We start from the raw sequence: 23,232 nt of genomic DNA, 5'->3' as shown, positions 1-23,232 counted from the left end.
TTACTATTGTGAAATAGTTATTCAAAATCGACAACGACTCAGACTACGACGACAAAATCTATGACTACCATAATGACGACGAAAAAATTAAGATTGTGAAAGTTGGGTTGATTTCAGGTCAAGAAAAATAACCAGAAGCCGTTGATTTAATCTGTTGGTGGTAGGATAATCAGGAAGTTGAACTTGTGGCGGCAACGTTTGAGAAGGTGAGTGCTGGAGACATTAACAGTAGAGCTGGCGACGAAGATCAGTTAACCGTGGTCAGTAATAAAATTGACCCGGCTAGGTGATCAGACAGCCGACCCGAATCTGACCTCGGAGCTGTTTGCGCCGTTTATGTCTCGTACCCACGAGTTGCGGTCGACTACTGTCAGTACCAAATGGCCGACGAAAAAGCGAAAGTGCTACGGGACGTTAGAGGAAAAATTGGCGACGGACAAGTGAACTACCATCCGAGACGCTAATACGCTATGACAGGTCTTCACGTTACCCACGCGACAACCAAAGGTCTCGACGCCCATTGACACCGGGGTCACCAAGCGGTTCTTGCGAATGAAAGCTGATCGAAGGTCGCCGACTTATCATGAAACATCAACCGCAGTTCTACCATTGACGTTTCCAGGGCCCGCGTTCTCTGCCGTGGCGGCTAAAAGTTCAACTTACTGATTATTCTGCCGGTCAGTTGAAATAACTGGACTTCGGGTTATCATTATTGGACCAAATTCTTCTTATTTTATCTTCGAAAATCTTAATGTTTTGTCGTTTTAGTCGATGTTTTTTTAATACGAAAAAATGACTTGTTTAACTACGTGATGGTACTTAAATTATGTATACTTTTAATTGGATCTTAAAAATAAATAAATGGCTTTCCAATAATTGGATTCTCTACAATTACCTATTGTGTTTTTCAGTCATTGTTTCTAGTGTCGCCTTTAAAATGTTTTGATTTTCTATCGTTAAATGTTTTAGATTTATTAATTTATTTAGTGGAACGATAGATGAGTCTATCATCACCTTTTGTGGCTGGTAAAAATACTACAACTTTTAAGTTCAAAGTTGGTTTTTGATTATTTTTTTTTTTGGTTTTTGTTTGTAAAATACATACTGTAAATTATTTTATAGCAAGTATTTAGGATATAGGTATATTTATTGGTATCATCGTAGCGTGAGCGGAAAACACATCTACTCTATGGCTTAAGAAGATTTTTCTATACATGACAAAATTTTAAAAATATTTTGAACAATTTTAAGAGTATCTTCGATCAATATATGTACAAAATAATTCTCGTACATCTAGTTTTAATCCATTTAATTCATTATATACATTGGTTTATTAGTCACAAGTACATCTATTTAAATATAATAAATACTTATATAATATAGCTTAAATTTGTCTTACGTATTTTACGAATCTCAACAACAGTGTCGGTCCAAGTACCTGCCTATAAAATCTAACTATTAATGCAATGCTAATACTTATTATATTGGTAAATTACGTAATCACAAACATAGGTAGCTTTATTAAATAACAATTATTATTATTTTCATTGCCAATTTAAATATTATACGATTTTAAAATATTATATAAATCTTATTATAATAAGTTTTAAGATATTATTTTAGAAACAGTAGAGATAAAAAACGTAATACGTAATACTTATAAAAAATATAAAATAACACAAATCACTACGAATTAATACATAATTAGGTACAAGTCCAAACCAAAAGCAGAATAAAACAATAGTTCAAGAAATAATACACAAACGCGTACCGATTTAATACTTAGTTATCATACAAATAACGTAAACAATTTAGTACCTACGTATATATAAGATTATATTATATGTATATCATAATATATTGTTAATAGTTTATATTTATACCGTACCTATCGCGGGTGTTCAATCAAGAGTTTATTACGTCTCATTTTGTTTAATATTTAGTTTTAGTTTTTAACCAAATGTAATATCTATAAATATCGTTTCAAAAACATTAAAATGTTCATAAATGTAGTTCGCATTATGTCGATTAGACGAAAAAAAGTTGTACTTGAAAATACCACGAGTAATATTCGTCCATAATAAAATATACAATAAGATCAAACTTAAATTTTATTTTAGACCTTTTGTATACAATCTGAAAAGGTTATATTTCATCGTTACATTGTTTTATTATTTATTTTTTTATATGTCAATCAGCCTTATGTTCAGGGTTATGAATTTTAATGCACTTGCGTGTTTTTTTCGTGGTAGAAATTGAATTTTATTGAAATTTGTCTTATTTATTACAGCTAGTATAATACTAAGATAAATTCTCTTGTACTGTTTGTACCAAATACTAATATGTAATTTTATTAATTTTATAACATATTGTACTTTATATATTTTAATATTTGTACATTTCGATTCTGACGTTATAATATAAAATGCTACATCTGAAGACGGATTATTTTTAGATAACTTGTCAGTAATAAATTAATAATATTATGAATACTGAAAAAAAAGTATTTTTAAATTCTTACATTGTTATGTTTAAATACAAAACAACAATTATTTTTGAATTATGATTTGTACATAAATGAGAATAATAGCGTATATTCTGAACGAATACGCGTTGTTATTTAAAATAACTTTTTTCAAATTATTTATTTTCAGATCGAATTTGTGTCATTTTTTTAAAGCGTCTTTTTGCTCAGCGCGTTAAAATCACAGCCTTGCACATTGCACCTATCTAACTCAACAAATACCCGCGATACGGTGATTTGGTTTTTTTTTATACAAAATTATTTAACACTTGTTCAGCGATTTTGCAGGACCCATCGTGTCCACCATTGTTGTACAGGTGCCAATGTTTTCGTGGGTACAGCGTCTCCTCACCCGCTCTTCGATTGCGCCAAGCAGCTTCTTCCTGGGGCCCAGCGGCAGACCGAGCGAGACCAAATCTCGGTCATCGAGCATGAACAGTGCGTCCAGGTCCACCTGTTGCTCCACGAACTTGTTGACGTACTCGCCGACGCCCGCCGACACCAGGAACTTGTGCACGGCCGACCACTTTGTACTGCGCCCGTTCAGCGCGATGTTTTCCTCTAAAATGAAAGACAATAATAAGTTCACTGCAATACTAAACCGAATAAAGGTTTCGAAGTAGACTACTCGTATGATAAGAATCGGAATAGAATATTTATTCAATTTTCGCCTATTATTATTGTACAATAATTTATTATACACTACACTGTCTGTAATAATCGATTCATTGTAGAAAAATAATATTCTGTCCGTGTGGAGTTATTAGGACGTACCTAAACTTAGATAATACGCCAAAATTGATAAAAGTATATTTTGCCATTTGATGAAATTCATTGGATTAATGAGTTACAATTTTTATAAGAGACCAATCGTTTTCTCTTTTTAAAATGTATATCCGAGTGAATAATAAATGCATAGACATAGATTATTATTTATGACTTTTTTTATAATAATAATAATAAATATTTATTCATATAGTCAGTAATACGAATAATAGTATAACAACTCTTCATTTAACTTAAAAAAAAATCGGTCTGGGTACTATTATATTTGTAAATTAACATTCAAAATGTGGTTAGTAGTAAAATTATAAATAATACTAGAGACATTTTAACGTCTTTATGGGAATTCATACACTTTTTGAATTCGTACCTACTCACTTCTGGAACTACAAAATAATTTTTTATGTTTCATAAGTATTCTACTTTGTAATAATATACGATTAAAACTATTAGAAATTTCCAAAATAAGCAAAAGATTTTATATTTTAACATTCAAAAATGCTTTTGATATATATAATGTATTTAATTATAAATGTGTTATTCAATATTCTAAATATAACACTATAACACATCCATTGTAGTGACCTACTCAAAATGACGAGGTACACTTGACTCAGTACAGCAGAGCAATTATCCACTTTTTTCATTTTTTAGATGGAGTTAAGGCAATTTTAAAAGATAAATGTCCATAGAATTTAACATGAATACTTGCAAGTCTACGGACTTAATTTTTAGTTTTTGTATTTTTAAATAAATTACAAAATTTAAATTTAAATTTTAAATATAGGTATACTGTACTAAGAAGTGTGCATTTCGGACTCCGTTGTTCGCGTGATGATATTGACGATATTGTATAACTTATGAAAATTGTTTTACCTCCGGGCTTCGTTATCATCGACACGCTGTATGTATATTTTTTCTAGTTTAGAAAGGGAATTATTTACGAACTATTATACACCGTCTGGCGTCTGTAGAGGTTTGAGCAAAGTGAATTGCAATTAAATAATCCACAATTAATATCATGATATTTTTGTATTAAGTTTACATATTATTTCCTGCGTGTATTCCGAAATATTATATTATACAATCTTACAACAACGCTGCGGGGGCCTATAGGTTTATCCACTTGTACACGATATACGTCTATGATATTATGTTCAAAGTCGGTACACTATGGTATAATTATACGGCGATTGAGTACCTACATGATTTGATATGGATTAACGTTTGGATTTATTATTTATAATATAAAAAAAAAAAACACCTTTGTCGAATATTAACCATAGGTACCGGTTTACGATTCCGAAGTCTGCGCAGTGGTTTTAAAACGAGTCGTGTATACAGCGCAACGTTATTATTTTTTCGTCACTATAATATATTTGATGTATTTTCTCCGCGTAACGATAATAATTATTATTCACGGTAATATAAACGACGATGGACGTATTGGATTTAATGTTACCGTCGCTGTTTTGGAATTCGTCCCAGGACATAGTGTTGCTCGGTTGGTTCCGCTTCACCAGACTTCCAGCGCTGCCGATACTGCACGCCTCGTCTTCAATAGTCGCCCTAGACACGTCTGGTACTGGAATTGTGGTCACGCTGAAAATGTATTAGATATATGATTATTAGGAAGTATTATGCAGCTACACACTGCAACAGTAGGTATATTCATAGGCGGATATACTTTAAAACATTTATTTGTCTGTATGTGTGTATTTGTGGACGGGTGGAGGAGAGGGTAAGTATTTCGTTTCCGTGCCCCTACACATCCATTTAACTTTAGTTCGATTAGAAATTGTAATAAGCCCAAACTACAGTTAAAAAGTTATTAAAGTATATAATTCAAATATAAGTTTATGGTATAAACTTGATACTTTATTATAACATTGAGCAATATTGAAACACACACCCCGCGGTGAGCGCACAATAACCTAACCAGCAGAATTGTACTCAATATTAGTACACAGGGGCGTCATTTCAATTTTTTAAAAGGTATGCTAACAACAAAGCAGGCCAAAAAATTTCCAGCAGGCCAATATATTATAATATACTCGTAATATGGTTATTAAAAAAAAAAATTTTCTCGCTACACTCAGAAATTTAATAAGATCAATATAATGATCTAATATAATATCATTATTATATATATATATACCTAATAATCCCAGATTAATACATATCTACATTATTTTATTTTAAATTTAATTATTTATATGTTATAGACAATATGAAAAATAAAAAAACATTATTCCGTATGAAGAAAGTCAGCATTTGTATAGTCAGGGTCAGCAACCTTGTTACCTACACGAGCCATAATTTTTTTCAGTTTTTCATTGAGGGCCGAATACAAAATTAAAATATTAAAAAATATAATTTATTATATTAATATATTACGATATATACATTATATACGATTAGATTACGTTCTCGCTCATAGCTTATCTCATGAGATGTGCACATTGTTATATAATAGTCATGATTAAATTTTATTTATATCAATTTAAGAATTAAGACATGAAATTGAAATTTTAAACATCATGAAATATAATTAAAGGGCCGCGGGCCGCAACAAAAAGTCCCGAGGGCCGCTTGTTGCCGGTGCCTGGTCAAATATATTGAATATGTCAAAAATGTGTTTGTTAACACCTACTACAACTTATAGCCAAAGATGTCGATGTTTGAGACCAATTATATGCAAAAAAAGAATAATTTCCGCCCGGCGCAGAAAAATATGGTCAGGCCAAATTGGATCTTGATAAATTTTAGATATGCATAAGCATACCCCGCAATACCCCAAATGACACCCCTGTTAGAACAATAGGCTATATAATATTTATTATTAATATCACTGCAACTAGGACTTGTACAGTTACGAATAGACTGAATAGAGCATCTACAGTATTATTCAGAAGATGGTCACAGTTCTACGCTGACTATATTAATCCCGATGTAAGACTAATGCTCGTCGTGGACCGCGTCACAGCCACTTCATCGATAGTAATATTAGTTAATCTCACAGTTGCAGGCCTAATGTACTTAGCATGTAGCTATTTTTTTTCTATTTAAAAAGTAACTTAATATTTATAGGATACTATATAATGTGTTGCGTTTGTAACTTTTTTTTAATTGAGCATCTTTTTAAAAAACGCCTAAAGCTCGTAACGACGTGTTACGTCATTTAAATAATCTTATGTGTCACGATAAGCGTAATGTAATATCTCAATATAACGATCACTATACATCTAGAGTTCATAGTATATTTATTTTGTGCATAATATATTAGATTGTTGTTAAATAGCATTACCTATTACAATTTACATTATTGAGGAATTAATTCTATCACTATAATAGTATGAATATATTGAAATAACACTCTCATGTGGAAGGGAGAAGGATCCATGTCTCCCCTTGGTTGCGCCACTGACCTCGAGTACAAGTTTGATTTTTGGTTTTTACGAAAACTAGTTTTAAAGCTCAATAACCATTATATTATATTATATTATAGGTATGCATGTCATATGACGTAATAACTGCGGTAAGCCATCGAAAAGCAATATGCATAATGTACTATATAAGAGTAATAGCCGTAATTGATCGCGTAATCGTGATAAAGTCTTCAACGCTCGAATTTTGAGTCATTTCACATGAGCTACTCAAGTCGAGGAATAATTTATGGTAATGAACAAATTAAACCGTTAACGTTAGATATTATGAAATAAAATACGACGCTTGGTTTATTTTTACAGACTGAGTTTTGTATGTTTTTCCTTAAAAAAAAAAATTATATTAAGTTATAAAAAGACCTGTAGCTGCAGTGACATGGATACATGCGTCGTTTGATTAAAATTACTCTCTGAAACGGTATATTATTTTCTTTCTTTTTCTTTCTCGTATCGAACATGCCACACGAAAATTACACGGTTATTACTTACTATATTTTATCGGTTATGTAGTTCCATAGTATAATGTCGATACGAGTAGTTGCCTATTACATATCGTGTACTATAATAATATTATATTACAATATTTACGTGTAGGTGTGTGTGATAATATGTGTGTGTGTGTGAGCAAATTACTTTTGTCTGAACGCGACGCTTCCGAAACCCGGTCGATCGAACATGCTACCTCGATCGTGCCAATGCACTTTATTGGCGTCGTCGTTCTGCTGTAGATCCATGATGAAGTTCGGTTGTGAAATGGTGCGGTGTAACTCGAACACATCCGAAATCCTGCCTCTCTTCCCTTAAAAACGTCAAACGTTATTAATGTTAAACGATTTAGTATACGAGATACGGTAATTATAATAATATCATAGTTTTTTATTTGTGGCCACAGACATGGAGAGAAACTGAAGTCTCTTTACAGCCATAGCAATGTGCAGTATGTGTTTTACAATGTTGACACAGTTAAACAATATATACATTTTAATAATAATAACAATAATATACTATGTCTTGACCTAAAATCTATTTAGTCTATAGTTGAAGACTATTGGAAATTCTTCTGTACAGGCTCATCACTTAGACACGCTCATTTATCGTTTTCTATTGTCGTTTTGTAATAGACCGGAGAATCAAAAATATTTTCAGTTGTTACGGGATGTCAAGATAACGACCTATTGTACAGTACGGCATTGGTCTATATGGTCGATTGACAACTTTTCTTCTCCGTAGAACTCTTTTCATAATACACTATAATACAGTAGTTAGTTTGAACAGAATTTTGCATAATAATTCTCTGACTCCCATAAAGATTGTTTATAAAACAACGGTGGAGAATGTTAATTGTAAGAAAAAAATGTATTTATCTTTAAAATGACATTGACTATTTCGGGGTAAACAGTAATTCTTTTTCTGCTAATCATTGTTTTCGTGTTTATTATTACTTTTTATGAAACGTATTTTTTGTTTGTACTAAGAAAATTGTAAATAAATTAAAAAGTAAGATTTTTTTTTATTTCATAGTCAAAATAATATGTAGGTAATGTGTAATAGGTTCATAATAAGTTCTGTTGAAATGTGGAACTATAGTTAATTTTGAAAAATTATTAAAAATATAAAAAAAAAAAATTATTCATGCTTTATTTTAAATTCAATTACACTTTTTTGTTTTAATTTTCATTTGATAATATTATATATTAAACATATAATAATAGACGAAATTGTTCCGAAAGTACCTATAATTGACTGAGACCGATATTGTTTAATATAGTAACATATAATATTTAAATTTAAAATACACTTCCAACTATATATATACCTATGAAAAAAAAATCATATAAAATAAAAAAATTCGCGTAGATACACTGTGCCTACTTTGATATTCTCCCAGTTTTTATGCATTACTAAAAAAACGCGAAATTATTATTCTTTTCATAAATGCGTTAAGTACAAGCGGCACAACGCTCAATACGATTTTATAATAGATTTAATCGCTTAATGTGCCGACTGTACGCAATGTAAAATCCACTGCGTAGCTACGATCGCGGTCATGTATTCGTAAAACCGTTTTGTGATGAGTTTTTGCTATGAATTATATGGTACACGCATTACATATTATTAGTATTATTATAATGTTATCACGTTGATATCATTTTATTGTATTTACCTCCGTTCTCGTTCTCGTACGAATTGACATAAATAATTTGTGAATCTCCATTTGACGTTATGGTCCGTACACTCGTGCTATCCTCGACCTGTGGATCGTTTACGTAACAATAACAATGTATATAATAATAAAATAACATTATGTTTGCGCAACGACGACGACGGAATTTTTGGTAAGATATTGTCTATACCGCCGTACTATAAAATATATTTTCATGTTTTGATTTGCGTATTTTAATACTAATAATATTACATACGTTTATATGGATTAAGCCTACTGTCCGAAGTTACAGTGTCATAATTTTATAATTTATAATTTGTTTTATTAATAGCAAAAAATAGCTACAGAATTATAAACATAGTTATAGGTAGTTATACGGTATAGAATGTGAAATTTTAACATTGCAGTAGGATCATCCAGTGCCGAACTTTACTACCAGAAGGCTGAAGTGCAACTACTAATATTGGAGTCCTCTTATAAAAATGATAATTTTTATTCATAAATATTGACATATTGATATATTATATACTGTACTAATTATACAAGACTATTAGACAAATTTCCATTACAAATGTCACTATATTTGTTAAATAGTCCTGTTACACTCTGTGTATCGTTTGGTCTTTGATAGAAATTAAGATAGATTCAAAAAAGAAAACTTTTTAATTATACTTTTGGTACCTTTATGGATAATGCACTTCCTTTAAATCAAGTTACAAACAAGTAGAGATGATAACATTTTATAAAATAATTTTTTTCTTGACCATTATTCAATATTGATAATAATTTATTTCATTACAAAGTTAAATAATCCAGGCCATTGAACTGAGGCCTCGGTATTACGCACCACCGTTAAATCCAAAACTGGTGTCATCCGGTAAACGCACCTCTCATAGAACTAATTAATAAGAACGCAGCATACTCGTAATATTATACTCACTTCTTTTATCGATCTGAACGTTGATTTGTTGGTTTTGTTGTGTGCATCCACTGCTGCCGCTGCCGCCTTCAGTTTCCTATCCAATATCTTTTTTACACCGCCCGAGCTAACAAACGGTTTTTTCACGGTACCAGATCCGACGATCTCTGTGAAGGATTTACAGGACAGGTCCGATGAAGATTTCCGCAAACTATATCAAAATAAATATAATCTCATTATAATGTAACGTTTATACCGAGAATTGGATTTACGGCGAGAGATACCGTTTCAAAACTACGTATTTACAAAATGAGAAAAAAAAGTTCTCTAGTTTTTTTATTATTATAAAAGTGTGTCGTATTTCATACACATTGATTAACTCTTCATTTAAATCGGGTGATTGTGTTTTGAAATCGACGTATAATTGAATTATTTTAAATGTTGTTGCTTAGAATGCTTACGACAGAGGAATTGATCTGACTGTAGGTATAGCAGTTTCCGAATCTGCTTTGTTGCCACCCAAGTATTCTTTTTCCACCCTTCTAATTTGCTTTTTCTCTTTTTCTCTTTCTTTTTTCGTCCGATCCTCGTACTTTTTTTGGTTACGTTCTGCGTCTTTCTGAGCTTTTTCTTTTTTAGATTCAACTTTTTTCCTTAAAAATACCACGATAATGTTGTAAAATCAATAACCACAATAAATTGTACCATTTTTATGTTTAAAGTCATTTTACTTGTTTTGCATTATTTGAGATGCAGCCGCTTTATCCAAGTATTGAAGTACTTGCGATTTACCGTGTATGGCTGCTAATTGCATTGCTGTGAGAAAGTCTAAGTCTAAAGCCCACAAGTTGACATCAAAACCGACTAGAAAAGTCACACAACTCAAATGACCTTTAGACGCAGCCAGATGTAATGCGTTTTGTCCAAGATGGTAATTGCATTTCTCTGGATCACCCCTAAAACATAGCATGTTATTCAGTCAAAATAGTGGCACGTCTTTTATTAATACTGTACAAGTTTATACATCGTCAGACACCGAGCTTGGTTAAGCACGAATTAAGACATAACATATTAAGATACTAGGATTTTTATTTGCAATTAATGGATACTAATTATCAATAGAACTTAGGGCCAGTTTTCGTGGTAGACTTAAATTAATCCTGTTTAAGTAGATATTGGATACGATTTAAAACATAATTGAATACCGGAAATAATTTATTAGGATTAATATCAATTATAATAAATTATTAATAATAATTTATTATGTTTCTTTGTCTATTTTTTACGTAAGTAGAGTATTTTTAAAAAAAAAAAACCTCGTTTATACTTTTTATTAAAATAACACGCTTATTCGGTTCTTATTAGTTTTTATAAAAAGTAATTATACATAATAATTACAATATAGTTACACGATAGGAAGTCACCTGCAAAGATCCAATATTAAACTCGTTAAACGTTAGTTTTACAGATGACTAGTCTTTTTTTATTCTATTACGTCGTCACTATTGTTTTTATTTCACTGAAACCGAATCTAAAGTACCCATAAACAAGTTGATTTTTTTTTATCATTAACCACTTATTATTTTCAAAACTATTAACCTTTTTAAAAATATTTTTATTATATAATTTACAGTCGGAATAAAACAAAATTTAAAAAATGTAATTTAATTAATTAATATTTTTTAAGTTTTGTATATTTTTTGAACGACAACTTACATTTTTTATTTCGTAGTCTGAAACAGAATATTTTTTGAGATATAAATATAAACCAAAATCTAGACGAGTATAGTTTTGAGTAATAATTAATAAGTATTTAAAGCTTATGTGAGTGGAGTAATAGGTCAACATTTTGCGGGATATCCCTGTACCATTCCACTACACTCTAATCCCCAAAACTTTAAATTATCTTGTAAGTTATAGTTCAAAAACCACTCGTCTACATTTCGATTTTTAAGTATCGAAATATTTCAAAGAATATTCTGCTTCAGAAATTAAAAATGTATGTTGTCGTTTGAGAAGATAAAAATAATTTTTTAAATATTTTATTTCGACTGTAAATTATACCAAAAGAAATATTTTCAAAAACGTTAATAGTTTTGGAAATAATGAGTGGTTCATGACAAAAAAAAATCACCTTGTATACCATCATATTATAAGAGCAATTAGTCCTGGGACCCGAATGTCACGCTTTCCCACCGATCGTTATACAATCGATTGATTTCCTTGACAAACCGTTGATAGCAGTATAATAAACGCGTTTGACAAAAATAACGACATAATCGCATTATGTCATCCTTACCCTCGGCCGACAAGTATCCTCAGCGCTTCCAGGTGCCCTTTGTAAGCCGCCCAAAGCGTCGGCGTCATCCCGTCGTCATCTTTAGCGTTACAATCTCTTTTAGTCGCCTCTTTCAGTAGGTTTACGAAACCGTCTTGAGCCGCTCTAAACCAAACAACAAAAATCACTTGAGTAATGTTAAACAATATAATAACACCGTATATTACAATATTACCGTGTATTTTCATTTTATAAACGTTAAACTTAATGCGGTTTAATAGTATCAAATATGTAAACGATTGATTTGGATTGCGCAACAATACCGCGTTTACCGATGATAGGCCGTATTATATATTATACGTCGGGACCGCCGATTTTTGACCCGGTGAAAGGAAAGACAATCGGTGGCTAAGGCGTCGGCGGCATTGGCGCGGCGTGCCCCTAATCTCGTAGCTATTAGAAAGCAGTTGTTTTGTAATGCGACTTTGGCACATCTTGCACCGGAATGTCTATTGTTGATTTGGGTTCGTGTTCAATCGAAGAGTCTTATACACGCAGACGTTTTATATATATTATAGTCGGGACGTTTATTTGCAGGTTTTTCGTCTCGTGCATTCAAATATAATGTTGTGTGTGGGTATACATCAAATATGTATCAATGCGATATTTCCAACATGTCAAACTGCAGTTTCACTAAATCGTAATATAATGTCCATATATAGTACAATACCTACACGCCGCGCGCCGATAGAAAAAAAAAATATCACGTCACTGCTGTTTTAACGGAACGCATTCTACGTCACAGAACACAGTTGTTGGGGCTGTGAATTCGAAGTATATAGAAATAATAAAATACGTTTTTAGCTTATTGTAAGACATAGTTTTCCTAGCACGACGTTTGATTACATTACATAATGATGAATTTAGTTTTAAAACTTTAATTTAAAATTGTTTGCATTGAATTGACATTTTGTATTATTTAGGTCGTTTTTGGCCTTTTATGCGTCATTTACTTTATTCCTATTTCGTAGTATTTTTAATAGTATACGATATAACTTTTTTTTACACACATTTTATAAATTATTTTTTATTTTACACATAATGTATATTCGTGTTTCTTTAATAGGTATGGTTTGTGAGCCTACATAAACTGATAAACTAAATCATTTTTAAACTAATTATACTGATATAAAATATTATGGTGTTTTTCTCTTTAATAAACCTTGATACTTTTTATATCTAAAATTTAATAGAATACTTGTACAAGAATTTTAAATATACCTTTGAAATTAAAAAGTACATTTAATTATTAGTTCTAATAAGAATAATTATATATGTCATAGTGTCTATGGTGATTAAAGAAACCAACCTCTATACAAAAGGTGTAATTTTTCACAAATTTCACGTCGTTAATTTTTGACAATTTGATAATCTGCAGTTAGAGTAATATGAAATTAATTATTAAAAAGTATTTATGTTTTTAATATACTATATAGACATGTTTTATTTTAAGAGCAACTTGATTTATACTGATTTCTAAAATATAAGTATAAGTATTTGTATATACGTATAATGTATTTCGTATCTGCATAGTTAAACGTATAAAAAAGTGAATAACACATATTTATTTTTTATATTTCACCTATGAAAAATCTTGAAACTTATTATTCCAAAAATAAATAGTATTCAACAAAGCAAATTGTCATAAAATCATAAAAACATCGAACTATCTCATGGTGTCAAATTTGATTTAAACGTTAATTTCATGATAAAGGCGTGTCATTTTGACGGTTTTTTTATATTTTCTGTCGTGTAAAATAAATGAATACCATTTCATAAAATCGTCAAATTATTATTTACGGGTTATAATATATACATACCTATTTAGTGTTTCGAGTCTAAAATATTTCACAAAAACGTGAAACATTGAATATTTTTAATACAAATACCTAGCTATTGATGATAAATTGATAATTATTAATTAATTAATAATAATATAGTCCATAAGTTGTAGCTTTAATAATATATGCGATTCCTTATAAGCTTTTGGAAAATTATACTTTTATAAATGGAATGACAAATGTTCGTAAAAATTAAACTATTATTTAAAAAAGAAAACAAATTTTATTAAAATACTGAAATATTTCATGACATTTTTCAGCACTACACTCATTTCAAAATTATAAGATACTTATAGGTTATTAGTTATAATTTATATAACATATTCTAGTAAATCAGTTTTTTATTTTTTATTCTATATACTTCATAGGTAATTAGAAACGAACGTTGTTGGTTTCATTCGTCGAGTTTAATAACACGCACGCGTATTGTTACACGAAACACGCTGCTATAATTTATTGCATGCATTACGTTCTCCGATCACCATTTCCACTTCAATAAATAGATTTCCGTCGGAATAATTCGAAAAAATATTTTCAATCGCACAGTATTCTCGCGAAGATAAAAATAATAATATTTCGTCGTGACGTCCTGTGTTTTTTCGCCGCATTAGATTCGATCTCGTTTCGAAAATACTTAATAATAATACATACATACACTCGTCGATAGTTCTACTTCACGTACGTCCGTATTGTATTTATTATACGTATACACGCGGTTGCGGTGATGATGTGCCGGGAATTGTATTAAATCACTGAGTCGAGTAGGGCATTGCACTGCGCGGAGGTAGATAATCATATTAAATACGCATATAAAAATATATATTTCGGAAGTATTGTGACGTTATAATATTATGTGGAATAAACGCGTACTGCAAATAGCGGCTATTATTACGTACACTATTATACATTAATTTAATATCGGGCTGAGAGGACCCTCCGCTGCGAAGGCTATATACGATTATTAACGAATCCGCAGACTACCGTGTACATTGTTTTTAACATTAATTGTTAAGTACCTGCAAACAGTTAAGGTATACGATATATGCCTATAAAAGATACACATAAGTCCTTGCCGCGCGATTTTAACGTAGTAAATTAGGTATTTGCCGTTTGACCTCTGCAATAATAATATTAATACTTACATTGGACACTGGACGTAACTATATAATTATTATCCACGCGCGTATTTTGCAATTATTATTAGTATTACGATAATATGTAAAAATATATTCGAAGATGATTTTGTTGGTAAAATAGGTAACAGGTAACCTACCTGATGATTATATATGTTCACGACGAAAAATATATTAGGTATATTATATTAGGCCTTTATACAAAATATAATACAGTTAGTCTCAATAATCATTAAATTAAGTAAGTCGTTTATTAAGACTTAAAGTTGTCAATGACGTAAAGCAAAACAACATTGTATTGTAAATTTATGAAAACGTATTATTGTTCATTTTTAAAGAAAGTCTATAGAAGCTATAATAGTGCACAAATACGTCATATGCATAATATCGGTAATTTGAGTACTTATATGAATATATTATTATTTATTATTATTACATTATACCTACTCTAAACGTGTGTACTGTATTTGATACAGTTTCTAATATGCGCATCTATAACGAGAAATGTACACAGAAATACTAGAATCGAATTGGAAGAGAAATGTGTAATTTGTAAATTACCGTTATTTAATAAAAATTAATGTCTACATATAGATAATAATATATGAAAACCAATAAATTGATGATAACTGATAATAAAAATCAACTATTTGAGTAATGAATTCATGTTAGACAAATATTAAACGACGCAAAAATGATGGCTTTATGTCAATATCCTGAAGTTACTAGCTATAATAAGAGCCCCTTCTAAAAAATGCTCAGTAGACAGACTAAATGAAATATAAACATTAAATTTCATTGTATAATTAACATTCACGTAAATTGAAAATATAAAAATAAAGTTCATTTTGAATTTTGATCAAGTTTTTTAAATTAAAAATTAACTCTATAATGGCATGGTTGTAAGCACCTATACAGCAAATACTAAATGGTATTTAATAACACCGGTAGTATACCTAATTAATTAATTAAAAACGAAAAATTAAAAACTACTTCTATAAGTATATAAGGTAGTGAAATTCTTAATTTTCTATTTGATTAACAGAGATAATTTTTGACACGAAGTGTTAAGCAATTAGAAGAAATCGAGTCAACTCAGCTCGAATAGAAAAACACTAGACGAGTTATTATTTTAGCGGTTAAATTATCTACCTTGACCATGTATACCTATCCGCTGTATAAATAATACCGTATAAGAACTATAAGATACCCATAGGTGCCATCTTAAATTAAATGCAATCGTAACCGATGCGAATTCATATTTAATGGGAAAAGTGAAAATAATTGCAGCGCTCGGGGAAAGTGTAAAATAATAATTAAAATCTGGAAAACTTAACGAGTTTAATATAATATAATATTATTATCAGCATTATACGCATAGGTGTACGACTCTTCATTATAAAAAATAATCGCATACTCCGTGGAAAATATTTATATAAACATGCGCGTCGCTTTGTGTTAGTTTATAGTATTGCTTTTTCACAATAGAAATTATGTTATTATTATTATTATTATTATTATTTTAATTCTACATACCTATAAATACTGTTTTATTTGTTATTTACTTGTAATTTTGATATGCATGATAATAAATTACACTTCGGCAGTACGGATCTTTACTTTAATTTATGCAATTGCCGAGTTTCGTATTCGTTTTGTATTGGTTACTATAATTTATACTTTAATATTATGTTCGTCAATAAAATAGCGTTTCCACTGAGAATATGATAGTATGATATGACTATATAAGAGCATGTAAAGAGCAGCTCGTACACGCAATATATCAAAATGCTCGTTGCAATTTGGTCATACATACACAAATCGAAATTTAACTTTGAATACAACACGCACTGATTGTTACCCACGACTTATAATTATATAATACACCAAGTCCTTGAGTGCATTTAAAGACTTGACGGGCGTCCCACCTTAAACGGGTTGATTTTTATTGCGTTTAGAAATGATCCAGATGAGAACACTGAGGAATATTCGGCATGACTATTGAAACGGGTGCTAACAATTAATTCATTCATTCCATACGAACGAATATGCAATCTTTTTTTTTTATTATTATTCATTTCGTATATAATAACAATCATAAGTTTAAATTTAAAATAAATCATTCTTTATAAACCCAACGAGTTATAAATGTTATAATTACAAGTAAATCGTAAGTATTCGTCATCGTTCATTCACTCCTCTGTACCGAATCATATATATATATATGTATATATTGTAATGTTAAGACGTTTTGGATTTCTATTTTTTATTCGATTCCCGCGGTACCCTTAAACGCAAACGTATAATGTCATATATTATTATTATTGTTGTCTCGTCGCGTACAATGGAACTCGGTCAGTAGAAATTTGTCGGAAAAAATCAAGACGCTGTGTGGTATTGATTTATTTTAAATTTATTTTAATGATGTTACTGAACAATGTATAATATATATACTGCACATACGCACACGCGCACGAGGTTACAATGAAGAGAGTTCGACAAGTATAACAATGTATAATTATATTATATCTATCTATACAGTCATATTTATTTAATTTTATTGATTCGTGTGTGCTATACGCCTTGTTAAGAATATCACTGTACTTACAGTATTATAATATTATGTATAGTTTGTACGGAGAAAGCATTCGCGCCTACATCTTATGACTAATAATAATTGAATTGAAAACATTCAAAACCGTTAATTTACATCTAACCAGCTGTAAGTTATTGAACTTTCAGGTTCTATAATATTATAGTCTATAGATGTACATATAGATGTTACTAAAATCAGGAGATAATATTATTACATGTTAATTATTATATTATTTCTGTCGTTAAGTTCACGACTCGTTTAATATCAATTTAATATAAATATTGAGTGCCCAGTATTATAATAGAATGGTCACCGAATTATATATTTGTACTAAATATTTGAAACAAAATGTTTTTAAGAATATTTATAAAAAAAATCAAGAACCTTTCACTGTTTTAAATACATTATGCATATACTGTACATATAGGTACCACGTACATAATTCAAAACACGCAAAGATAATGATTGGTCGAATCTTTTTGAATTTTCAACAAAATAAACATATTCCAAAAATTTCCAAACCAAAATTTGGTGTGAAAAGTATGATAAAAGTATACATAAAACTCAATAAAGTGGCCTGATATCTAAAATTTATCAAATGTCTGCATTATATTATATCTATACATACCAATACAATTGAATTTGAAATGTAATTATTATCAGCTAATTGTATGATTAAATTATTTTTGGCAGGTATAATAATCATTAAAAAAAAAAACGATCTTCTTAAACAAAATCACACTTCCATCATCTAACCATATTATTATCGCGTTCTGCGCACGATTTATAAAGACAAGCGGATCATATATTTAGCCACAGACAATATAACACCAAGTATAGCTGTGTACTTACTTATGGAATCTCGTGCTCATGGTTTGTAATGCAGTTCACCTTGTCTAGATTCACTCTGATCGTCTGTAATGATAATAATAATACATTAATACACGATATGTAACAATAATTGTGCAGACATTATGTTATCTAATATCAACAGATTATTCTAGGCAAGTGTTAGGGACGTGCTCATCCTCTATTTTTCATTTAACGATGCATTTATTCAAATTATTATTTTAAGAATTCTTAAATATACTTAAATTCCATGTTTTCAAATTGTTGAGACTTTTGTACTATTAGAAGTGTCCTGCAACGATATAAACTTCAGTTTTCTAAATAAGAACCCTCTTATTTTCTGATATTTATTTAGTATTTTAGTGTATAAGTTTTTTAAGATTTTGAAGTACCTACCTCCGTACTACAAACGAGTAGTTTTTGAGTTATTTAAATGTTTATATTAAAGATAATAGCTCTTAAAAATGATTTTACAAAAGTATAAAATATATTTAATACCGAATATAGTATTTATTATAGGTACTAGAGTTATTTTTATAAATAATAATAACAAATGTTGATAGATTAATATTAATAACTAGTGTTTTAAAATTACAATAGCCTCAGTAAAAAAAGTTAAATAGCTCGAAAATTACTCGTTCGAATTTTTGTTTTAATATGTTAACATTTTTCAATAAAATTATTCATCAAATGATTTATACTATTTATTGTACAATATATAGGGGTTGTTATTTAAAGAAACAAAATTTGAATCTTCATAGGACATTCCTTATAAGTAGTACAACATTTTTCTAGAATTTGAAAATATGGTTTTTAACAATATTTAAAAACCCAGATTTTAATTGACTCCATTATTGAAGAACAAAATGGATGGAACACTGGAAATTTGATTGGTGAATCATATGTATAATGTATTATCGACAAATGGCATATTAAGGTTTGATTTATAATAATATAACAACCACATGTTGATTTATGATGATATATAAAGTGTAACAAGACTATTTGACAAATTTTTATTACAAATGTTACTATATTTGTTAAATAGTCCTGTTACACTTTGTATAATACAAAATATATTCGGATTTTTCCATTTTGGGTAAATAATTATTAAATATAATATATAGTTATATAGGTACTTATATACTAGTAGATATTTTTAGCTGCCTATTTTTTTTGAATTAAAAAAACCTACCAACTGTGGAGTATTAACGATCAATTTTTTATAGAAATTCTCCTATCCTAAATAAAATCTTGCATATTATATGTCACTGCAACCTACATTATAATATAGGTTTATTATTGTATATTTATACGCGCTGTATATACAACTGCATAACTTTATGTATAACTGTATAGGTACCACGACCACGTGTCAAACCGTATCTGTGAGCCTTCGTAACGCTTGTTCATTAATATTAGTGCATTACCAATGTAACATAATACTATAATAATATAATACCTACTGATGGTATAGATATATAATATCAATATTATACTATAAAGTTGACACAATGATGCCGTTTTCATACAAGAAGTATAGGTATATTAAAATTATACATAGCCCCTAATATGTTTTCATTTATACCGTCATGACATTTCTATTATTATAAGATACATAAACGATTTAAATAAGTATTTCTTTTCAACGAATATTGTATCATATTTTTCCTAATATTCGAACTCAAAATAACGTTCGATTAAGTTTATTTTTTTAGTTTGCAGTCTAAGAAATCGTAATAAGTCGTCATAATATATGAGTATATGACATACACTTTTAAAAAAGTTAGTATTTGAATACTTTTATTTTCAACTTTTGTCTCGCTTGGATTCGTATGTTTTATATTTTAATTTTTTTCAATTCTATTTTCATATAAAGGTCACAGATACTATACCTATACTATTGTATGTTAATAATCATTCTTAATCTAAAATCTAAATGTCAGATGGTATACTATAATGGTAGGATAATTACTGTTTGAAAATTATTAAATTATTATTTATATTAACCTCATTCGATATAATAAATTGTGCGTATTATAAATAATCTAGAATAAAAAATTACGTGATCACCGTGTAATGTACATAATTCTACTACTAAACCTGAAGATGCTAAAAAAACAGTATTCTAGTTACTGTGTATTAATACAATACACGTTACACCTAGTATAATATAGTATTATACCTTGTTCTACAGAAGAGCGGTCGACGTGTTATTTTTTAACAGGCAATGTTTTTTTTGGTAAAACTACGTTTAAAAATCAAGTTCAACAACAATAAATATGTAATATAATTTATGTCGTGTAGATAATAATAAAAGAAAATAAATTAGAATATATCATGTGTGTGCATTTAACACGTGTGTAAAATAATCGTCGCACCAAATCATAAAATAAAAGTAGCTCTATATAATAACTATAACACCGTCGTCGTTTTTATTCATTTTAGAAATATATTGTGAATATTTGAGTTGGAACTAATTTTTCACGATAAATTTTCATTCATTTGATATCACGTATTATAATAACATGTATTCACTATATGTGCTGAATATATTTTAAATAGCCAATTAAAATTAAAAAAACATATGTATTAAACACACGTTGGAGATAAGTGCGCTTGAAATGGATTTTTTTCTTTTAAACTCGAAATGTTTTCGCACAACATATTCATATATTATTGTGTATAAAAATATGTAGTACATCAGTTGTCATCGCGTCATATATTTCAATATTTTTGTCATATTTTGGAATGTATAATTTGTACGTTTAAACAACCACGACTCACGAAAGACTTTCCACTGTATATATTGTCACACAAATAATATTTTGTATTATTTATATTATTTTCTAGTGCTTGCGTTTATATGCTACAGCATCATTATATATTTTATGTACGTGACTATGACGTTTATGGACTATGGTTCTGGAGATTCATCTTTAAAATGATTAATTAAAATTTAATTTTCTCTGGTGATCATTAAAAACCAAAATGCATACAAACGACCATACATTAATCTCTTACTATCATCTATCTAGGTACATCCGAAGGCTCGTCGCAGTAGTGTAAACACTAAACACTGGCCACTGCTGCAGTATTAAACTGGACGATTATGTTAGGTATCACAGTCGAGTCGCGATAACTCGAACCTTGATAACTCGAAAAATTTGACTACTCCAATATTTTTTTATTCCCCTAGGAAATAAATAAATTATATAAATTAATATAAATTCGAGTTAGATATCTCGAATAATACAGATCTCGAAGCGAATTTTTATCTCCCTTCAACTTCGAGTTATCGCGACTCGCCCGTATTACATTTTTCCGTCGAGTTTAGCATGCTGTAGTTTTCTATGGGAATGTATTTATTGGGTGTACGGTGTATAACTTGGACGGTGAAATAGTGTATTCATCATATAATACTGTGAGTACTATATAAACGCAACTACGTAAGTAGAAAATACGTCTTGAAAGTGCTAAAATTAGTTATAAAATTCACCCTCGTGATATTTCTAAATTAAAAAAAAAAAAATTAAACTTTTTGACTCGTTGTCTTAGTGCAACTTCGGTCACGCTATTGAGCCTTAATTTCAGAGTTTGTCTCGTACATACCCATATAGTGTTGATCAATTGGTATTTTCTTAAGGTCTTTATAACAACCAATTCATTTAAGTCAAAAATACATAAAATAATGAAAATGTAAGGGGCATGAGTCATCAAGATACGCGCGTCCTATTGACATCACTAAACCTAACAACCGCAGATACTAAACAACGACGCGTTTGTATACTATAGTTACCTTATAAATACACTATTAAAACACTTGTGGGATACCATTATACTAGGTGTTAGAAAAATGAAACTAAATATGTTTGTTATACTTGACAGGTAAAGATACCTACTGACTATTTTGAGGTTAGTTAAATATAATGTATTATATATTATACTATTCGATGCAGCCATTAAAACAGTGTTGGTCGCGCACCGTTTAATATATACGAGTATATATATATATATATGACATTATACCTAGCATGCGTTATAAGAAAAATATAAACTCAAGTAGGCTTCATCCGTTTATGAGTAAGTACAGTGAAATTGCCTTGTTATATGAATTTCGTGGACAGAAAAAAAAATCGTATTATGGAGAAATTTGTTTAATCGAACTACATAAAATAATATGTTTCTAATTTGGATATGGTTTTCAAATATTTTATTTCGTTAAACAGAAAGTGTCGTCAAGTGCTCTAGTATCACTGTATTACGTGCTTATTTTGTTGTAAATATACCTCTATACACGGTATAGCAATAAATCTACTGACCTGATGATCTCGGGTCAAGTCTCCTAAATGATCACTCTCCGTTCGCGGTGCATTAATATTCACACGGTTAAACCTCGCCGCTTTGCAGAACTGCGATCGTTGGTCGTTCGAATGTAAAATACACAACGGACACTATTGTAAACGAAACGATATAAAAACAAAACTCGTCCGGTGATATTTTTTATTCAAAATTTTGTTTTTCCCACACACGGACGCGAACCAACGCACAACAACGGACCGCTCGCACCCGTCACTAAGAGGTGACTGTAAAAAAACACAAGTCGGTGTTCATCGGACTGTGTTGGAAATACACGTTC

General features: G+C 29.7%; 1 protein-coding gene across 1 annotated transcript; it reads right to left on the bottom strand.

The window, feature by feature from the left end:
* Positions 1–1,292: 1,292 nt before the first annotated feature.
* Positions 1,293–23,195, bottom strand: LOC132922019 (pre-mRNA splicing regulator USH1G). Its single transcript, XM_060985319.1, has 10 exons — positions 22,916–23,195; positions 18,597–18,659; positions 12,136–12,279; positions 10,568–10,792; positions 10,298–10,489; positions 9,858–10,047; positions 8,918–9,005; positions 7,387–7,552; positions 4,770–4,909; positions 1,293–3,085 (listed from the first exon to the last, which is right to left on the bottom strand). The coding sequence occupies exons 2-10, from the start codon at positions 18,614–18,616 to the stop codon at positions 2,787–2,789; spliced, it is 1,464 nt and encodes a 487-aa protein (XP_060841302.1). The 5' UTR covers positions 18,617–18,659; positions 22,916–23,195; the 3' UTR covers positions 1,293–2,786.
* Between the last annotated feature and the right edge of the window lie 37 nt (positions 23,196–23,232).

Source organism: Rhopalosiphum padi, chromosome 2 (genome assembly GCF_020882245.1).
Source record: "Rhopalosiphum padi isolate XX-2018 chromosome 2, ASM2088224v1, whole genome shotgun sequence".
In the NCBI taxonomy this organism is placed as follows: Eukaryota; Metazoa; Arthropoda; class Insecta; order Hemiptera; family Aphididae; genus Rhopalosiphum; species Rhopalosiphum padi.
The sequence above is the reverse complement of the archived record's forward strand: the minus strand, read 5'-3'. Positions and strand labels throughout refer to the sequence as shown.

Bases quoted from the DNA above. Each gene is read 5' to 3' on its own strand.
- LOC132922019 (XM_060985319.1), bottom strand. From the start codon at position 18,616: ATGAGCACGAGATTCCATAA. The intron at 10,490-10,567 runs GTAAAATGACTT...GGTATTTTTAAG, and splicing joins TCTCAAATAATGCAAAACAA to GAAAAAAGTTGAATCTAAAA. The intron at 10,048-10,297 runs GTAAGCATTCTA...ATTTTGATATAG, and splicing joins GTCAGATCAATTCCTCTGTC to TTTGCGGAAATCTTCATCGG.